Here is a 16097-nt window from a genome sequence, read left to right as displayed (position 1 = left end):
AGGATCGTCTGAGTCCAGGAGCTCGAGACCAGTCTAGGCAAGATGGTGAAACCCCATCCCTACAAAAACTACAAAAATTAGCCAGGCATGGTGGTGCATGCCTTTAGACCTAGCTACTGGGGGGCTGAGGTGGGAGGATCACATGGGCCCAGCACATCAAGGCTTCAGTGAGCCAAGATTGTGCCACTGCATTCCAGCCTGGGTGACACAGTGAGACCCTGTCTCAGAAAAGAAAAAAAGTAATGAAGATTTTCTAACCAGTAGGTAGAATACATAATAAGGTTTTATATAATTTTATAAAATATAATGTGCTTTGTGGTTTCTCTTTTCTTGTGTTCTTTTCTTTTCAAGGCTTTTATTGAGATGGAGACAAGAGAAGATGCAATGGCAATGGTTGACCATTGTTTGAAAAAAGCCCTTTGGTTTCAGGGGAGATGTGTGAAGGTTGACCTGTCTGAGAAATATAAAAAACTGGTATTGAGGGTATGTAGTGTTTGATTTGTCATCATTTAACAGCCTGTTTTTACATATTTAAAGCCACAACATTCTTCTAAACATTTTTGTATGCTAAAAAATACAGGATTATTGAAATGTAAGTTTATTGAAAGAGGTAAATCTATTGAAAGAAATAAGTTATTGAAAAAGAACAACTTTTTTTTCCTGGTCTTTAATGGCAGAACTAGTCTTCCCTAAAGGACACCTTCATTGCTCTTACCTGTTTTACGTTTTTAATAGCGTTCTGCTACCAGAGTGCTTTATTTTCCACTTCTCTGTTGGTATGGTCATAATGATGAATGTTTGACTGTAGGCACCTTAGATTCTTGGATAAGGTTATGGGGATTGAATAAGCTGAGTTGATTATAGGGATCGTCTCCAGTTATTAATTCACTGGATAATTGTGTATTCTGCAAATGTATTATTTAACTTCTGTAAAACTTTTTTTGTCTTTTAGATTCCAAACAGAGGCATTGATTTACTGAAAAAAGATAAATCCCGGTAATTTCATTTTGTTTTTCATATGTGTGAGTATATTCAACTTAACTTTTTCAGATGACAAATTAATTGTGGTGTGTCCTTTTGATTTCAGAAAAAGATCTTACTCTCCAGATGGCAAAGAATCTCCAAGTGATAAGAAATCCAAAACTGATGGTTCCCAGAAGACTGAAAGTTCAACCGAAGGTAAAGAACAAGAAGAGAAGTCCGGTGAAGATGGTGAGAAAGACACAAAGGATGACCAGACAGAGCAGGAACCTAATATGCTTCTTGAATCTGAAGATGAGCTACTTGTAGATGAAGAAGAAGCAGCAGCCCTGCTAGAAAGTGGCAGTTCAGTGGGAGACGAGACCGATCTTGCTAATTTAGGTGATGTGGCTTCTGATGGGAAAAAGGAACCTTCAGATAAAGCTGTGAAAAAAGATGCAAGTGCTTCAGCAGCAGCAAAGAAAAAGCTTAAAAAGGTAAAGAAAGACATAATATTGATTTGTTTTAGTAGAACATTAGATCAGATCAGTGTTTCAAGTTATTCACCTAAGCAGTGTCAGATAAAGAGAATTACATGATTTAAATCGAAAATAAATCAGATATGAACCAGAATATAAACATTTAAACTCTGCAATCAATAATTAAATAAGACATTTTATTATAGTTGGCAAAAAACATCAGCTCAAAGAGGAAACTTTTTAGTAAAAATGAGGGAGAAGGACTCAGTATATGCTTCTGTATTGTAGTGGTAGCGTGTGGGTAGGCAGCCTTATAGTGTAGCTTTAAAAAAATAGTTGTGGTAGCATATAGGTAGGTAGCCTTATATTGTAGCTTTGGAAAAAAAAAATACAGGACATGAGTTTGCAGTAAGTTAATTGACCCGAGATAGTTAAAACTTTTGCCACTCATTCAAAAATTATTGAATAATTTTACCTATTTGAGATATGTTGACCTGGTCAGATACTTTAGTATCTTTTAAAACAATTTTATTTGAACATGTAAGTCATTTAGAAGACACATATAAAGTGAATATAAATATAAAAATACACACATAAGAGTAAAACAAAAGACCCACATTGTGCTGACTGCCTAGCTTAAGGAGTAGGGCATTAAAATGCCTTTGAGGAAAACCTTTTATGTTAAATGACTCATAAAATTTCAGAGTCAACCAGGCCCAGTGGGTCACGCCTGTAATCCCAGCACTTTGGGAGGCCCGGCAGATCACTGGAGGCCACGAGTTCAGAACCTACATGGTGAAACCCCATCTCTACTAAAAATACAAAAATTAGACAGGTGTGGTGGCACATACCTGTAGCAGCTACTCAGAAAGACTGAGGCAGGAGAGTTGCTTGAATCTGGGAGGCTAGCGAAGATCACACCACTGTACTCCAGCCTGGGTGACAAGAGCGAGACTCTGTCTCAAGAAAAACAAGTAGAGTGAAATGAAATTTTTGCCATCCTATTCCGTATTCCGTTGGTTCCTTTTCTGTAACATTCAACTCAAAACCAGTATTTACCTCTGGGTTTTTATTTGATGGCTTCGTCAAGTAACTTCCTTTATTTTTCTTTTTCTTTCTTTTTTTCTTTTTTGAGACGGAGTCTGTCTCTTGTCGCCCAGGCTGGAGTGCAGTTGCGCGATCTCGGCTCACTGCAAGCTCCGCCTCCCGGGTTCAAGCCATTCTCCTGCCTCAGCCTCCCGAGTAGCTGCGACTGCCACCACGCCCAGCTAATTTTTTGTATTTCCAGTAGAGACGGGGTTTCACCGTGTTAACCAGGATGGTTTCGATCTCCTGACCTCGTGATCCACCCGCCTCGGCCTCCCAAAGTGCTGGGATTACAGGCGTGAGCCATCGCGCCCGGGCAGCTTCCTTTATTTTTCTAACTAGAGCTGATCATTATGTTTACATTTATAAATGCTAATAATTACGTTTAATGGCATTTAATGCCATACCTTTTTCTAAGTTCTTTATATATATATACACATTTATTAATTTAATCCTCACAATAACCATATGTAGCTCGTACTGTTATTACCTCCATTCCATAAACGAGGAAAATCAAAGTATGGAGAAGTTAAATAATCCTATAAGACACAGAGCCAAAATTTAGGCAGTTATTCTTCAGAGCATGATTTTTTTTTTTTTTTTGAGACGGAGTCTCACTCAGTCACCCAGTCTGGAGTGCAGTGGCATGATCTCAGCTTACTGCAGCCTCCACCTCCCAGGTTCAAGTTCTCCTGCCTCAGCCTCCCAAGTAGCTGGGATTATAGGCACCCAGCACCACACCAGGCTAATTTTTGTATTTTCAGTAGAGACGGGGTTTTGCCATATTGGCCTGGATGGTCTTGAACTCCTGATCTCAGGGTGATCCGCTCACCTCAGCCTCCCAAAGTGCTGGGATTACAGGCGTGAGCCACCGTGCCTGGCCCAGCGCTTGGTTTTTTAGCCATTACACTATTTGAAACTGAGCGTTTGCTCTAAAGAGTAGGTATTTGTAATACACTGTCTTACAAAGGACATTGCTCAACTTTTACCAAATAAAGTTTTTTACACGTTCACTAGCAGCATTGTAGTCTCAGAAAAGATAAAATATGAATATTCTTACCTCATTTAATTTCTGCTCTTTGTGTGAGGCAGACCTTCCATTTTTTAGTTTTAAAATAAGCTAAATTATTTTTCAAATTATCAGTAATTTTTTTGGGAGAAAGGAAGAAGTTATTATTTTGAGCTAATGAATAAAGACAAAGACGCAGCCGGACGTGGTGGCTCACGCCTGTAATCCTAGCACTTTGGGAGTCCAAGGCGGGCAGATAACAAGGTCAGGAGATCGAGACCATCCTGGCTAACATGGTGAAACACCGTCTCTACTAAAAATAACAAAAAAATTAGCCGGGCATGGTGGCAGGCGCCTGTAGTCCTAGCTACTCGAGAGGCTGAAGCAGGAGAATGGCGTGAACCCAGGAGGAGGAGCTTGCAGTGAGCAGAGATCATGCCACTGCACTCCAGCCCGGGCAATAGAGCGAGACTCCATCTGAAAAAAAAAAAAAGAAAAAAAGGCAAAAAGGCAAAGACGCTATCCATTTCCCTTCAAGTAAAGCAGATGGAAGGGATGCTGCAGGATAATTGTTGCAGAGTAAATTTGTCTTTCTTAACAGCGTCGTTTCCCAGGGAGTATGGAAGGTTTTGTCACTCTAGATGAGGTTGGTGATGAGGAAGATTCGGAACTTCAGAAACTTCGTAAATCGGGCATGGCATTTAAATCTGGTGACAAAAATGATGATGGTTTGGTTGAAATTAAGGTGGACAAGATCGAGGAACTTGATCAAGAAAACGAAGCAGCGTTGGAAAATGGAATTAAAAATGAGGAAAACACAGAACCAGGTGCTGAATCTGCTGAGAACGCTGATGATCCCAACAAAGATACAAGTGAAAACGCAGATGGTCAAAGTGATGAGAACAAGGAGGACTATACAATCCCAGATGAGTATAGAATTGGACCATATCAGCCCAATGTTCCTGTTGGTGAGATTTGTCTTTGTTCTTCACCTTCCTCACTCTCCTCAAAACAAACTCTTAGGTTTTAAAATAAGATTTTAAAGTTGGTCTTATATAAGCTGTGGTAGCATTTTAAATTTGCTTTGTTTCTATAGGGAACAATTTATAAATCTTAATGGATATATTTTCCTCTTAGGCATGTCTCTGATTTTGTGTTATTTTCTGTTGTCATTCCACAATGTGTTCCCTTTTCTCCTCATAAAACTTCCTGCAAATTGCACATGCTTTTGTTTTGCCTTTCTGTGTTGTTTTTCTATATTATATTTCTTTTTAAGAATACAGTTAGGTGGGACCTCAAACATCAATTAGGTAAAAGCAAAATATGGTTCTATTTTTGTTTTTGTTTTCTATCTTAGGCTGTATTGAACTTCTCAGAAACATGTTTCATTTAAATTATGTTGACAGATAAAATTGTGAATACTAAATAAAATCTTCAGTTTGATTTGTAAGAATGTATGTTTGTGTTTCTAGGTATAGACTATGTGATACCTAAAACAGGGTTTTACTGTAAGCTGTGTTCCCTCTTTTATACAAATGAAGAAGTTGCAAAGAATACTCATTGCAGCAGCCTTCCTCATTATCAGAAATTAAAGGTAAGGCTGAATGTAAAACAGGAGAGTTCTTTTGTGAAAACTTAACAAGTTCTGGAAATAAGTGGGATATATAAGTAAAATGTGTATAGTCTTCTCTCTAGACTCAATGCAGTGCTTTATCCTGAAGATAACTTTTTATTTACTTTTTTCTTTTTTAAGACAGTTTCACTCTTGTCGCCAAGGTTGGAGTACAATGGTGTGATCTTGGCTCACTGCAACCTCTACCTCCCGGGTTCAAGCAATTCTCCTGCCTCAGCCTCCCAAGTAGTTGAGATTACAGGCATACACCACCATACGCAGCTAATTTTTGTATTTTTAGTAGAAATAGGGTTTCACTATGTTGGCCAGGCTGGCTGGTCTTGAACTCCTGACCTCTGGTGATCTGCCCACTTCAGCCTCCCAAAGTGCTGGGATTACAGGCATGAGCCACCGTGCCCGGCCCTTTCTTTCTTTCTTGATGGATGGATTATGGAAACATCTGTTGAGCCTCTTGTCATAGTTTACCCTTGTTACGTAACAATTTAGTGTTTTCTAACCATGTTATAAATTCCGTGATAGAATTAAACTTACTCAAGTATTCTCAAATTGTTGTTGGGCTGTATCTCTAATTTGGAAGATGCTGGGAGTCTGAATACTAAAAGTCGCATGACCATTCATATTAAATAATTTTTTTTTTTTTTGAGACGGAGTCTCGCTCTGTCGCCCAGGCTGGAGTGCAGTGGCCAGATCTCAGCTCACTGCAAGCTCCGCCTCCTGGGTTTACGCCATTCTCCTGCCTCAGCCTCCCGAGTAGCTGGGACTACAGGCACCCGCCACTTCGCCCGGCTAGTTTTTTGTATTTTTTAGTAGAGACGGGGTTTCACCGTGTTAGCCAGGATGGTCTCAATCTCCTGACCTCGTGATCCGCCCGTCTCGGCCTCCCAAAGTGCTGGGATTACAGGCTTGAGCCACCGCGCCCGGCCATTAAATAATTTTTTAATACTGACATTATTGATAATGACACTTCAGTTATTTTTATGACCAAAAGAATATAAAGATCAAAGGGGTAAATATATAAACCACAACATCACTGAAGAATAATTCCTGTTGAGATATATTGAAGTTTGTTTTTGTAATTATCAGCCTCTTTGGACTACTTGTTGAAATAGTGACTGAAACTTAAAATAGTTGCTAAACAACTCAATTATAGATACCTTGGTTTTTCACACTGCTTTATAATAAGTTAACTGTAGTTATTCAATCTTTAGATATGTTCTGTGTTGACTAAATGGATGAATGTAATCTTTAATTTTGTGAATAATTTAGGTTTCTGGCTGTGTATCACTTCTGTTTTTTTGTTGTTGTTTTTTAATGTAGCTGCTCTTTGCCATCTGTATGTCTCTTACCATGCTGTATATGAAGAAAGAATCATGGTTATTTGCAATGGTAGCAGCAATGTAGTACAATTTTTTTTTTTTTTTTTTTTTGAGACCATTTTGCTCTTGTTTCCCAGGGCTGGAGTGCAGTGGTGTGATTTTGGCTCACCCCAACCCCCTCTCCCGGGTTCAAGCCATTCTCTTGCCTCAGCCTCCTAAGCAGCTGGCATTACAGGCATGCACCACCACGCCTGGCTAGTTTTGTATTTTTAGTAGAGATAGGGTTTCTCCATGTTGGTCAGGCTGGTCTGGAACTCGTGGCTTCAGGTGATCCGCCTGCCTCGGCCTCCGGAAGTGCTGGGATTTCAGGCCTGAGCCACAGTGCCCGCCCTGGTACAAGTATTTTTATCTGCTTTGATTTTAAGCGGTTTGGGGTCAAAAACTGTATGTATTGTTGAGAAGAATATGGAAATAATATAAAAGATTGCTTGGTGCTTCCTGTGGCTCCTTTTATTATTTCTTATATTTTATTTTTTTTTATTTTTTTTGAGACGGAGTTTCGCTCTTGTTGCCCAAGTTGGAGTACAACGGCACAATCTCAGCTCACTGCAACCTCTGCCTCCCGGGTTCAAGCAATTCTCCTGCCTCAGGCTCCCGAGTAGCTGGGATTACAGGCACATGCCGCCATACCCAGCTAATTTTATGTATTTTTAGGAGAAACGGGGTTTCACCATGTTAGCCAGTCTGGTCTCAAACTCCTGACCTCAGGTGATCCGCCTGCCTCAGCCTCCCAAAGTGCTGGGATTACGGGCATGATGACCTATTATTTCCTTGTATTTTAAAGAAACTTTGTCACCTTCATCAAGAAACTATTAAGCAATACAGTAACTTGCTAATGGTATATTCATACTTTCCTAACTGGATGTTTGTGGGGTGTTTTGTTTTTTTCTTAAAGGATATAATGGCTTTTAATTCGTACTATTTTGCATTAAGTTGATAAATTCCAATGAGATAGAAAGATACTTTGGACATTTTAGATTAGATTTTTGAATATGTCTTTTGTACTTCCATTAGTGTCTTAATGGAGCTGCTGTGTCTAGAGACTCTAGAAGTCCCAGGTTTAATGGCAGGGGTCAGCAAGCTACACATGTTGCTCAGTCATCTGCTTTTGTAAGGTTTTATTAGAACCCACATCCATAATCATTTAAGTGTCATCTATAGTTGTTTTAGTTTATAATGGAGTGTAGGATTGAGTAGTTAAGACTGAATGGCTCAATGAGTCTAAAATATTTACTGCTGGCCTTGCAAGAAAATGTTTGTGCAGGTGATTTAATGAATAGTGCATTAAGGCCAGATGTGGTAGGTCATGCATGTAATCTCAGCACTTTGGGAGGTGGAGACGGGCAGATCACCTGAGATTAGGAATTTGAGACCAGCCTGGCCAACACAGTGAAAACCTTGTCTCTACCAAAAGTTCAAAAAAATTAGCTGGGCATGATGGCGAGTGCCGGGAATCCCAGTTACTTGGGAGGTTGAGGCAGGAGAATCACTTGAACCTGGGAGGTGGAGGTTGCAGTGAGCCGAGATCACGCCACTGCACTCCAGCCTGGGCAACAGAGCAAAACTCTGTCTCAAAAAAAATAAATAAATAAAATAAAATAAAAATGCATGTCATTTAGACCCATAGTTCTTGGGCTGGTGTCAGTTCAGTGTGACTGTGATCTTTGTTTTCTCATCTCTAAAATTTAGGCTTAATTATAACATTCAAAATACCCATTTTTTTTTACCTTTTACCATTTTTTCCCCATGCCTTATTGTAATGTCCTGAAACAGTTTTTGTGTGCTAGTAAGGATTAACTAATTGTTGAAAATATTGACAAAATTATAGTTTAAGTCCCTAAACTTGGATATAAGATACTTGGTTTTGGAATTAATCCATTTTGCTGTGTTTCTCTTAGGTGACTTAATGGCTTTAATTCTTTCTCTCTTTTTAGAAATTTCTGAATAAATTGGCAGAAGAACGCAGACAGAAGAAGGAAACTTAAGATGTGCAAGAAGATTTAATGATTTCAAAGAAAATAATGGTTCTTCGTTTTTAATGTTAACCTTTTTTAAATACAATACTGATAGTTAGAAGAAAACTATTGTACTCTTTTGTTTTAGTGGAGAAATAATAGATGTCTGTTCATGTGTTAAGTGTTATAGCAAAAAAAAAAAATACACATATGGTTAAGTTAATGAATAGTTTTTGTTTTATCAAAATGGCAATGGACAGAAGTACTTTGTAGAGATTGACTTCCTAAGCTACATAAGACAACTTGCACCACTAAGAAAGAAATGTAGAACCATTTGGAAAAATGAAATTTAGTAGTTCCAAGTTTCAAAGAAATGTCAGCATTTTATTCCATTCAATAAAGAACAAAACCAATAGTATTTTTATTACTTTCATCTGAAACATTCCATGTTTTAATCTGAGCCTTGCAGACTTTGATTTGGAGTTTGAACCTCTTTTGGTTGCATTTCATTTTTGGAGAACTTCATTAACGTGAGATTGGCGATTCAAATGCAGGTGCAGTTTTCTGTTAATGTCATGCTGTTGTTTAGGTAATAAGAAATATTAAGTAATTGGCTTTAGATTTTGTAATTTTTTCCCTGAGTTCCTGCTAGATTTCGTATTCTAGTAGTCAATGTATTTTCAGTGAAATGTAAAAATATTCCCGTTCTCTTTGACCAGTATTAATTTTTGAGATCTTACTGCTTGTCACTTGAATCCCGTAATTGTCATACATCTCTGGTATAAGCAACATTTGATTTTTGAAGTGTGTAGACCATCTCTTCATATTTTCAAGATGTAATTTTACATTTCTGCATTTTTAAAACAGTTTGGCCATAATCCTAGATGCACGCTTCTAATTCATGTACCTGCACATGTGACCTTTGTGAACAGAAATTTGCATGTATAATTTGTGTTTACTTGTAACTTTCTGGTTATATACTGCTTATATCTGTGGATTCAAGTTACTGAAGTGAATACCAATAAAAAGAAAACCCTAGGCCATGTTCATTGGTTATACATGTTTGGAATGTTAACCAACATATTTGTCAGTTGTGGTTTTTATTCGCTCTTAAACTTTGTGCATGCTTTAACAATGTATTACTTTTAAATCTAGAATGAATGTTCTAAAGACTGTCACTAAAGGTCTGAGTTTTAAAAATTTTGCTGCTGGTGGATTTCTTGTTCCTGTTACATAACTAAAAGTGAGGCCATTTGTGGTTTTTAAAAACCTTACGAATTAAAAATACTGCAGGTGAACAAACAGCAAAAGCTTGTGTTTAGACATACTGTTGACTTAACAGTACAATTGGAAATAGTATGGAGGAGCAAGAATTAGTTCTGCCAACTTTTCAAAATAATTATGTAGGGCTTCTTGGTATATTGGATCATCTGTTGTAAACAGTTTTTTTTTTTTTTCCCCTGAAACAGGGTCTCACGCTGTCACCCAGACTGCAGTGCAGTGGCACAGTCACAGTTCTCTGCAACCTCAGCCTCCGGGCTCAAAGGACCCTCCTACCTCAGCCTCCCGAGTAGCCGGGACTACAGGCTTATGCCATTATGCCTGGCTAATTTTTGTGTTTTTTTTGTATAGATGGGACTTTGCCATGTTGCCCTGGCTGGTCTTGAATTCTTGGGCCCAAGTGATCTCACTTCAGCCTCCCTAAGTGCTGGGACTGTCGGCATGAGCCACCGTCCCTGGCCAAGAAACAAAGTTTTAAGAGGATAGGCATTGTCTTTCAAATGTTCAGACCCAAATGCATTAAAGGATATTTCAAATAGTTGGATAAATTTTATGGTCTCTCCTGTTGAAAAGCAGGTGATGATTTTAATGTGACATGCACAAAAAATCCTTGCCAGTTTACTTCTGCAATTTTAGCCTTTACTAATTACCCACTTCTGTTTAATTCCCATTTTTAACTAACAGCAGGTACAGAAAGCACTATGTGCACAATGGAGTTCTTCAGTGTTTCCTGTTGGTGATGGCTTTTTCATAGCTTTTACTTTATTAGATTTAGCAAGTTGAAGGAAAGAATGCTTTGTTTACTTTATTATCTACATTTGAGAGCATTTAGAAATCAGAAATTGTTATAATAAGCTGCTAGTGATAAATCTATAACAGCCCTCAGATTATGAGAAAACTTTTTAATAGGAATGTTTCCACTTAAGTTTGCTGTAAAGTTTAAGAACATGTTTCCTACAGCTATTTCAGCCCTTAGTTTAATCTTATATTCTACAAAAGTGAATGAAGCTTTTAGAAGTACCTTGGGTTTGTTTCGTAAGTCTTCTTTGTTGACCCGTTGCTAGTAAATTTGGGATCTGAGAGTGTCCTTTATAAGACTTTAATTGGATAGCTGTAGTATTGCTTTGAGTATTCTAAAAATAAGTTCATTTGAAATATTATTCAAGAGTATGAATTTCCAACCATAGTGTGTGTACATCAGTACTTCTAGAGATTTATTTATTTGAGACTGTCTTGCCCAGGCTGGAGTGCAGTGGGATGATCTCGGCTGAATTCTCCTACCTCAGCCTCCCAGGTAGCTGGGAGTGCAGGTACATACCACTATGCCCAGCTAATGTTTCTGTTTTTCTTAGTAGAGGCGGGGTTTCACCATGTTGACCAGGCTGGTCTCAGACTCCTGACCTCAAGTGATCTACTTGGCCTCTCAGAGTGCTGGGATTACAGGCGTGAGCCACCGCACCCAGCCCCTCCAGTGATTTTTAAGTGGTAACATTCTGTGGAGCTTTTTAGGAATAGCCATTATATGAGTTCCTTAAGGACAGGTTCCCCTGCCACCTTTTTAAGGTGATGGGGACTGGAAAAGGAAATGGTAAACTATGGAATGTTGTGGCATGTAGTAAGGTTATTGTAGTAAGGTTATACAAGGAGAAGAGTGTACTTAAATTTGTTACTTTAGCTTTGTTCACAGTGGATTTTTTTTCAGCCTAAAGTTTGTGACAAAAGCAGCTCATGGTATGTAATAGAAATCTGCTGGGACACTGCAGAGCATCATATGGGCTGTTTAAGATAACTTGCACTAGGACAGAAGCAGCTCTGGGTGTAGTCTGTTGGTTGCCTTCCATCATAGTGTAGCTGAAAGCCTGGGTATTCAGTGTTTAATGAGTTTGAGGTGGTTTTATACCCTGACAGACGACCCTCACCTCATTGTTGAGCTAGCTGGGTTTGAAGTACTCTCCCACTTCGACCATTAGGTGATAAGGTCAAGATTCTTGGAATCAACAGTCGCGCACAAACAGTTATGGGAATTATTTTCCTTTAAAACGAATTGTTTTCAGCTGCGTGCGGTGACTCATGCCTGTAATCCCAGCTTTGGGAGGCCAAGGTGGGCAGATCATAGGGTCAGGAGATCAAGACCATCCTAGCTAACACGGTGAAACCCCATCTCTACTAAAAATACAAAAAATTCGCCGGACGTGGTGGCGGGCACCTGTGGTCCCAGCTACTCGGGAGGCTGAGGCAGGAGAATGGCGTGAACCTGGGAGGCCGAGCTTGCAGTGAGCCAAGATGGTGCCACTGCGCTCCAGCCTGGGCGACAGAGTGAGACTGTGTCTCAAAAAAACAGTTTTCAAATGTTTGAATGCATCAAAATTGCCTACAGGTTAAAGCATTGCTGGCTCCCTGCCATGTTTTCTAATTTCTTAAGGTTGGGATGAGTACTGATAATTTGCATTTTTGAGAGATTGTTTGGAGGTTTTAATGGAAACCCAGCTACACGTATACCCTTAAAGGAAGACCGGTCCTCCATTGGTGATGGTTGTCCTCTTCAACACACTGCACAGCTTCAGAAGGGTCAGGAGGGACACACTTGGAGCAGTGAGTGAGTAAAGGGACACCTACCTAGCCAGCCAGATCAGCTGAATCAGTTTTTGTAGTTCTAGTAGAGACGGGGTTTCACCATGTTGGCCAGGCTGGTCTCGAACTCCTGACCTCAATCCTCCTGCCTCAGCCTCCCACTCAGCTCTCAGGTGAGCCAGCTTACTCGACCTGATGTGCATTTTTAACGAGTTCCCAGGTGATGGCAATGTCAGTGAGATCAAGCTTTGAGAACTTTACCTGTAACTGAAGATGTGTTGGTGGTAGGTAATTGTAACCAGATCCTGCCTGGCTTGGTTGGTTACTATTGCCTGAGGTACTGGTTTTGCTACTCTTTCCAAAGCTAAAACTAAAGGAAAAACTATATAGTTACCTTTTTAAAAAAAATCATTTATGGGAGACAACCTCTTTCAGAGCCGTAGATACTGTTTCCCTTTATTTTTAGCCAAGGTTTTGTAATTTTGTTGGGGATATGGTAAGAAATTGCAAGGAATGTTATTGGGATAGAACTACAACAGGAATTTGCCATTTTGCCTGGTCAAGCCGTTTATTATCTTTTTGTTTTTCCTTTATTTTGCATCTCTCAAGCTCTACATAGGAACTAATTAATAATGATGCTTGGTAGCAGCTAGTTTGCTGAAATTTAATGAGAATGGAAAAATGGAAATGGTTAATTCTGTCTGGCAGATCTAACTTGCTGATGGATCTGTTAAAGCACTAGTAATTGGGTAATAGCCTGAAACTTGAGAGAATTTTTGTCAAAATAACTCCCTATGGAAGTTAGTTGAAAAAACTCTTGATGAGAACAGTCGAGAAGTAACATGACTAATTTTGAAGAGAATCAATTTTTTTTTTCTTTTCTTTTTTTTTTTTTTTTTGAGTCATGGTTTTGCTCTTGCTGCCCAGGCTGGAATGCAATAGTGCGATCTTGGCTCAACCTCTGTCTCCCGGATTCAGACTATTCTCAGCCTCGTAAGTAGCTGGAATTGGAATTACAAGTGCCCACCACCACGCCCGGCTAATTATTTTTTCTTTTTTTTTTTTTTTGGTAGAGACGGCTTCACTATGTTGGCGAGGCTGGTCTTGAACTCCTGACCTCAGGCGATCCACCCGCCTCAGCCTCCCAAAGTGCTGGGATTACAGATGTGAGCCAGCCCAATTATATTAATTTTAAAGGATTTATCCTTAAAGTTTTTGGTCGTGTCCTGCTTTTGAAGTTTTCTTGTTTGTTGTTGAGACAGGGTCTCATTGTCACCCAGGGTGGAGTGCTGTGGTGCAATCATGGCTTACTGCAGCCTCCATCTCCCGAGTCAGGTGATTCCCGCATCTCAGCCTCCACAGTAGCTGGGGCTACAAGTGCACGCCACCACACCCAGCTAACTTGTATTTTTTTGTAGAGGGGTTTTGCCATATTGCCCAGGCTAGTCTCTCAAACTCCTGGACTCAAGTTATCCACCCACCTTGGTTTCCCAAAGTGTTGGGATAACAGGTGTGAGCCACCGCGCCTGGCCTATGAGAAGTTTCTTCTAAGGACCTGATCCAAAAGGGTATACACAAAGAGCAGCAGGAGTCCTACCTTTGATTAGGACAAAATGCTTTTCAAGCTTCACTCCTTGCCCCTGCCTATCAAAAACAGGACCAATTTCAGTTGGCTTAACTTTGACAGGGTTGTTAAATAAGAAGTAGCTGCTGCTTATTGGCCATTTGGCTTTTGAGATTTAAATGGAAGAGTTTGTTTTCCTACATGATGGGAAAACTTGAAACATCACAGAGCAATCAGATCCCAGCTACTTTCTTAATAACTATCAACTCTACTTATTTGTTTTGGTTTGTTTTGGTTTGTTTTGTTTTTGTTTTGAGAGAGGCTTTGGTGCTGTCACCCAGGCAATAAATTACAATCATACATAGCTCACTGCAGCCTCGAATTCCAGGACTCAAGTGATCCACCTGCCTCCACCTCTCAAGTAGCTAGGGCTACAGTCATGTGCTGCCATGCCCAGCTAATTTTTGTAGGGGGTGTGTGTGTGTCTAGAAGATGTGATCTTGCTATGTTGCTCAGGCTGGTCTCAAATTCATGGGCTTAAGAGATCCCCCTACCTTGGCCTCCCAATGTGCTGGGATTATAGGGGTAAGTCAGCATGCCCGGCACTTTTTACTTTTTTTGCTACACTTGCATAAACCCTAGTTTTTTGTTGTTGATTTTTGTTTTTCTTTTTTGAGAGGGGTTCTTGCTCTGACACCCAGGCTGGGGTGCAGTGCTGTGATCTCAGCCCACTGCAACCTCCGCCTCCCAGTTTCGAGTGATTCTCCTGTCTCAGCCTCCCCAGTAGCTGTGACTACAGGTGTGCAACCACACCTGGCTAATTTTCATTTTTGTACTTTCAGAAGAGATGGGGGTCTCATCATGCTGCCCAGGCTGGTCTCAAACTCCTGACCTCAAGTGATTTGCCTACCTCAGCCTCCCAAAGTGCTAGGATTACAGGCGTGAGCCACTGTACCTGGCCCACCCCCACCTGTTTTTAGAGACAGCCTCACCGTCTTACCAGGTTGGGGTGCGGTGGCACACTAATAGCTCATGGCAGCCTCGAACTCCTGGGCTTAAGCAACTCCTGCCTCAGCCTATGAGTAACTGGGATTTACAGGAATGTGCCACCACACTTAGCTTTTTTTTTTTTTTTTTTCATTTTTTGTGAACATGGGGTTTTGGTAAGCTTCCCAAGCTAGTTTTGAACTGGCCCCAAGCATTCCTCTGCCTCAGCCTCCCAAAGTGCTGGCATTATAGGTGTGAGCCACAGAACCCAGCCTATGCCCTACTTGAATAGGGAAACCTGCTTTATGGTGTGAGAGGCTGTGGAAAAGGATTGCAGTTTAAGTGATTGGTGTAATGGATAGTGAGACTTTCGTGGTACCTCCTAGTTCATTTTCCTGATTTTGGTTGCTTCTGCTGAAACTCCAAGTGTATCTCTGGCCCATCTTATTTTAAAAGGCAAGCTTCTAGAGAGCCCAACATGGGGAGGACATGGAAACAAAAAGCTGAGCTGCACAAAGTCAGCAGGGAAGGGTTTTTCCAGCTGGAAGAGAGGAATTGCTTCTGCCTTTCCAGTTATTCAACACATCTGTAGGCACACATGATGATTCTGCAAAAACGTTTACCTATTCTACACCTACACATTGTTTTCCAAATCCTGACCATGCTGCCTATTCAACCTACACAAGTTTGGCTCTTTAAGGCCAGGTGAGTTTTAAACTTCACTAAACAACTTTTTTAGGAAAACCTACCACTTACTGTCTGTGGTATCCTCAGTGCCTAAATCAGTGCAGACATAAGTAGGCATTTTAGAAGCTGAATAATACTTTATCGCCTCACCTCATTCAGAGCAGGACCTTTGCTTACCCTGCAGCGTTAGGCCCTTACTCAAGGCCACGTACCTGCCCTAGCTAGCTACATTCTCTGCCTAGCTTGATACAAAGGAGCATAGGGACAAAACCATTACCGAAGCACTATAGGAACCTATGTTAGAGTTCATTTTGGGGTAGGGAAGGGGGTGTTTTCCTCTTTATAATGCAAAATGCAATTCAAGCTTTCCTAGAGAATTTAGACAATATTTTAAAATTCAGAAAATAATGACTCCTTTGAAATCTGACCACCTGGAAATACTGCTATTAACATTTTCATGACCATTCTATCGGATACTTGGCATTTATATCTACTCGTGCCTGTTTACA

At 40.1% G+C, this 16097-nt stretch overlaps 1 protein-coding gene across 9 annotated transcripts in view; it reads left to right on the top strand.

Annotated features, from left to right (window-relative positions):
- The window catches only part of MATR3 (matrin 3), a 61555-nt gene extending 51977 nt beyond the window's left edge, over nucleotides 1–9578 (top strand). For 4 of the 9 annotated variants that reach the window (XM_033181068.1, XM_033181067.1, XM_033181074.1 and 1 more), the window contains 6 exons: nucleotides 352–483; nucleotides 953–996; nucleotides 1088–1457; nucleotides 4280–4502; nucleotides 5007–5128; nucleotides 8478–9577. In XM_033181068.1, the coding sequence (XP_033036959.1) occupies nucleotides 352–483; nucleotides 953–996; nucleotides 1088–1457; nucleotides 4280–4502; nucleotides 5007–5128; nucleotides 8478–8528 (942 nt within the window). In that variant the 3' untranslated portion in view covers nucleotides 8529–9577. Of the gene's footprint in view, nucleotides 1–351; nucleotides 484–952; nucleotides 997–1087; nucleotides 1458–4135; nucleotides 4503–5006; nucleotides 5129–8477 lie in introns of all 9 variants that reach the window. The other 5 variants (XM_033181065.1, XM_033181066.1, XM_033181073.1 and 2 more) reach the window with 3 other exon arrangements.
- The last annotated feature ends 6519 nt before the right edge of the window (nucleotides 9579–16097 follow it).

The sequence above is a fragment of the Trachypithecus francoisi genome, unplaced genomic scaffold, assembly GCF_009764315.1.
Source record: "Trachypithecus francoisi isolate TF-2019V2 unplaced genomic scaffold, Tfra_2.0 Lachesis_group2, whole genome shotgun sequence".
NCBI classification, from domain to species: Eukaryota; Metazoa; Chordata; class Mammalia; order Primates; family Cercopithecidae; genus Trachypithecus; species Trachypithecus francoisi.
The sequence above is the reverse complement of the archived record's forward strand: the minus strand, read 5'-3'. Positions and strand labels throughout refer to the sequence as shown.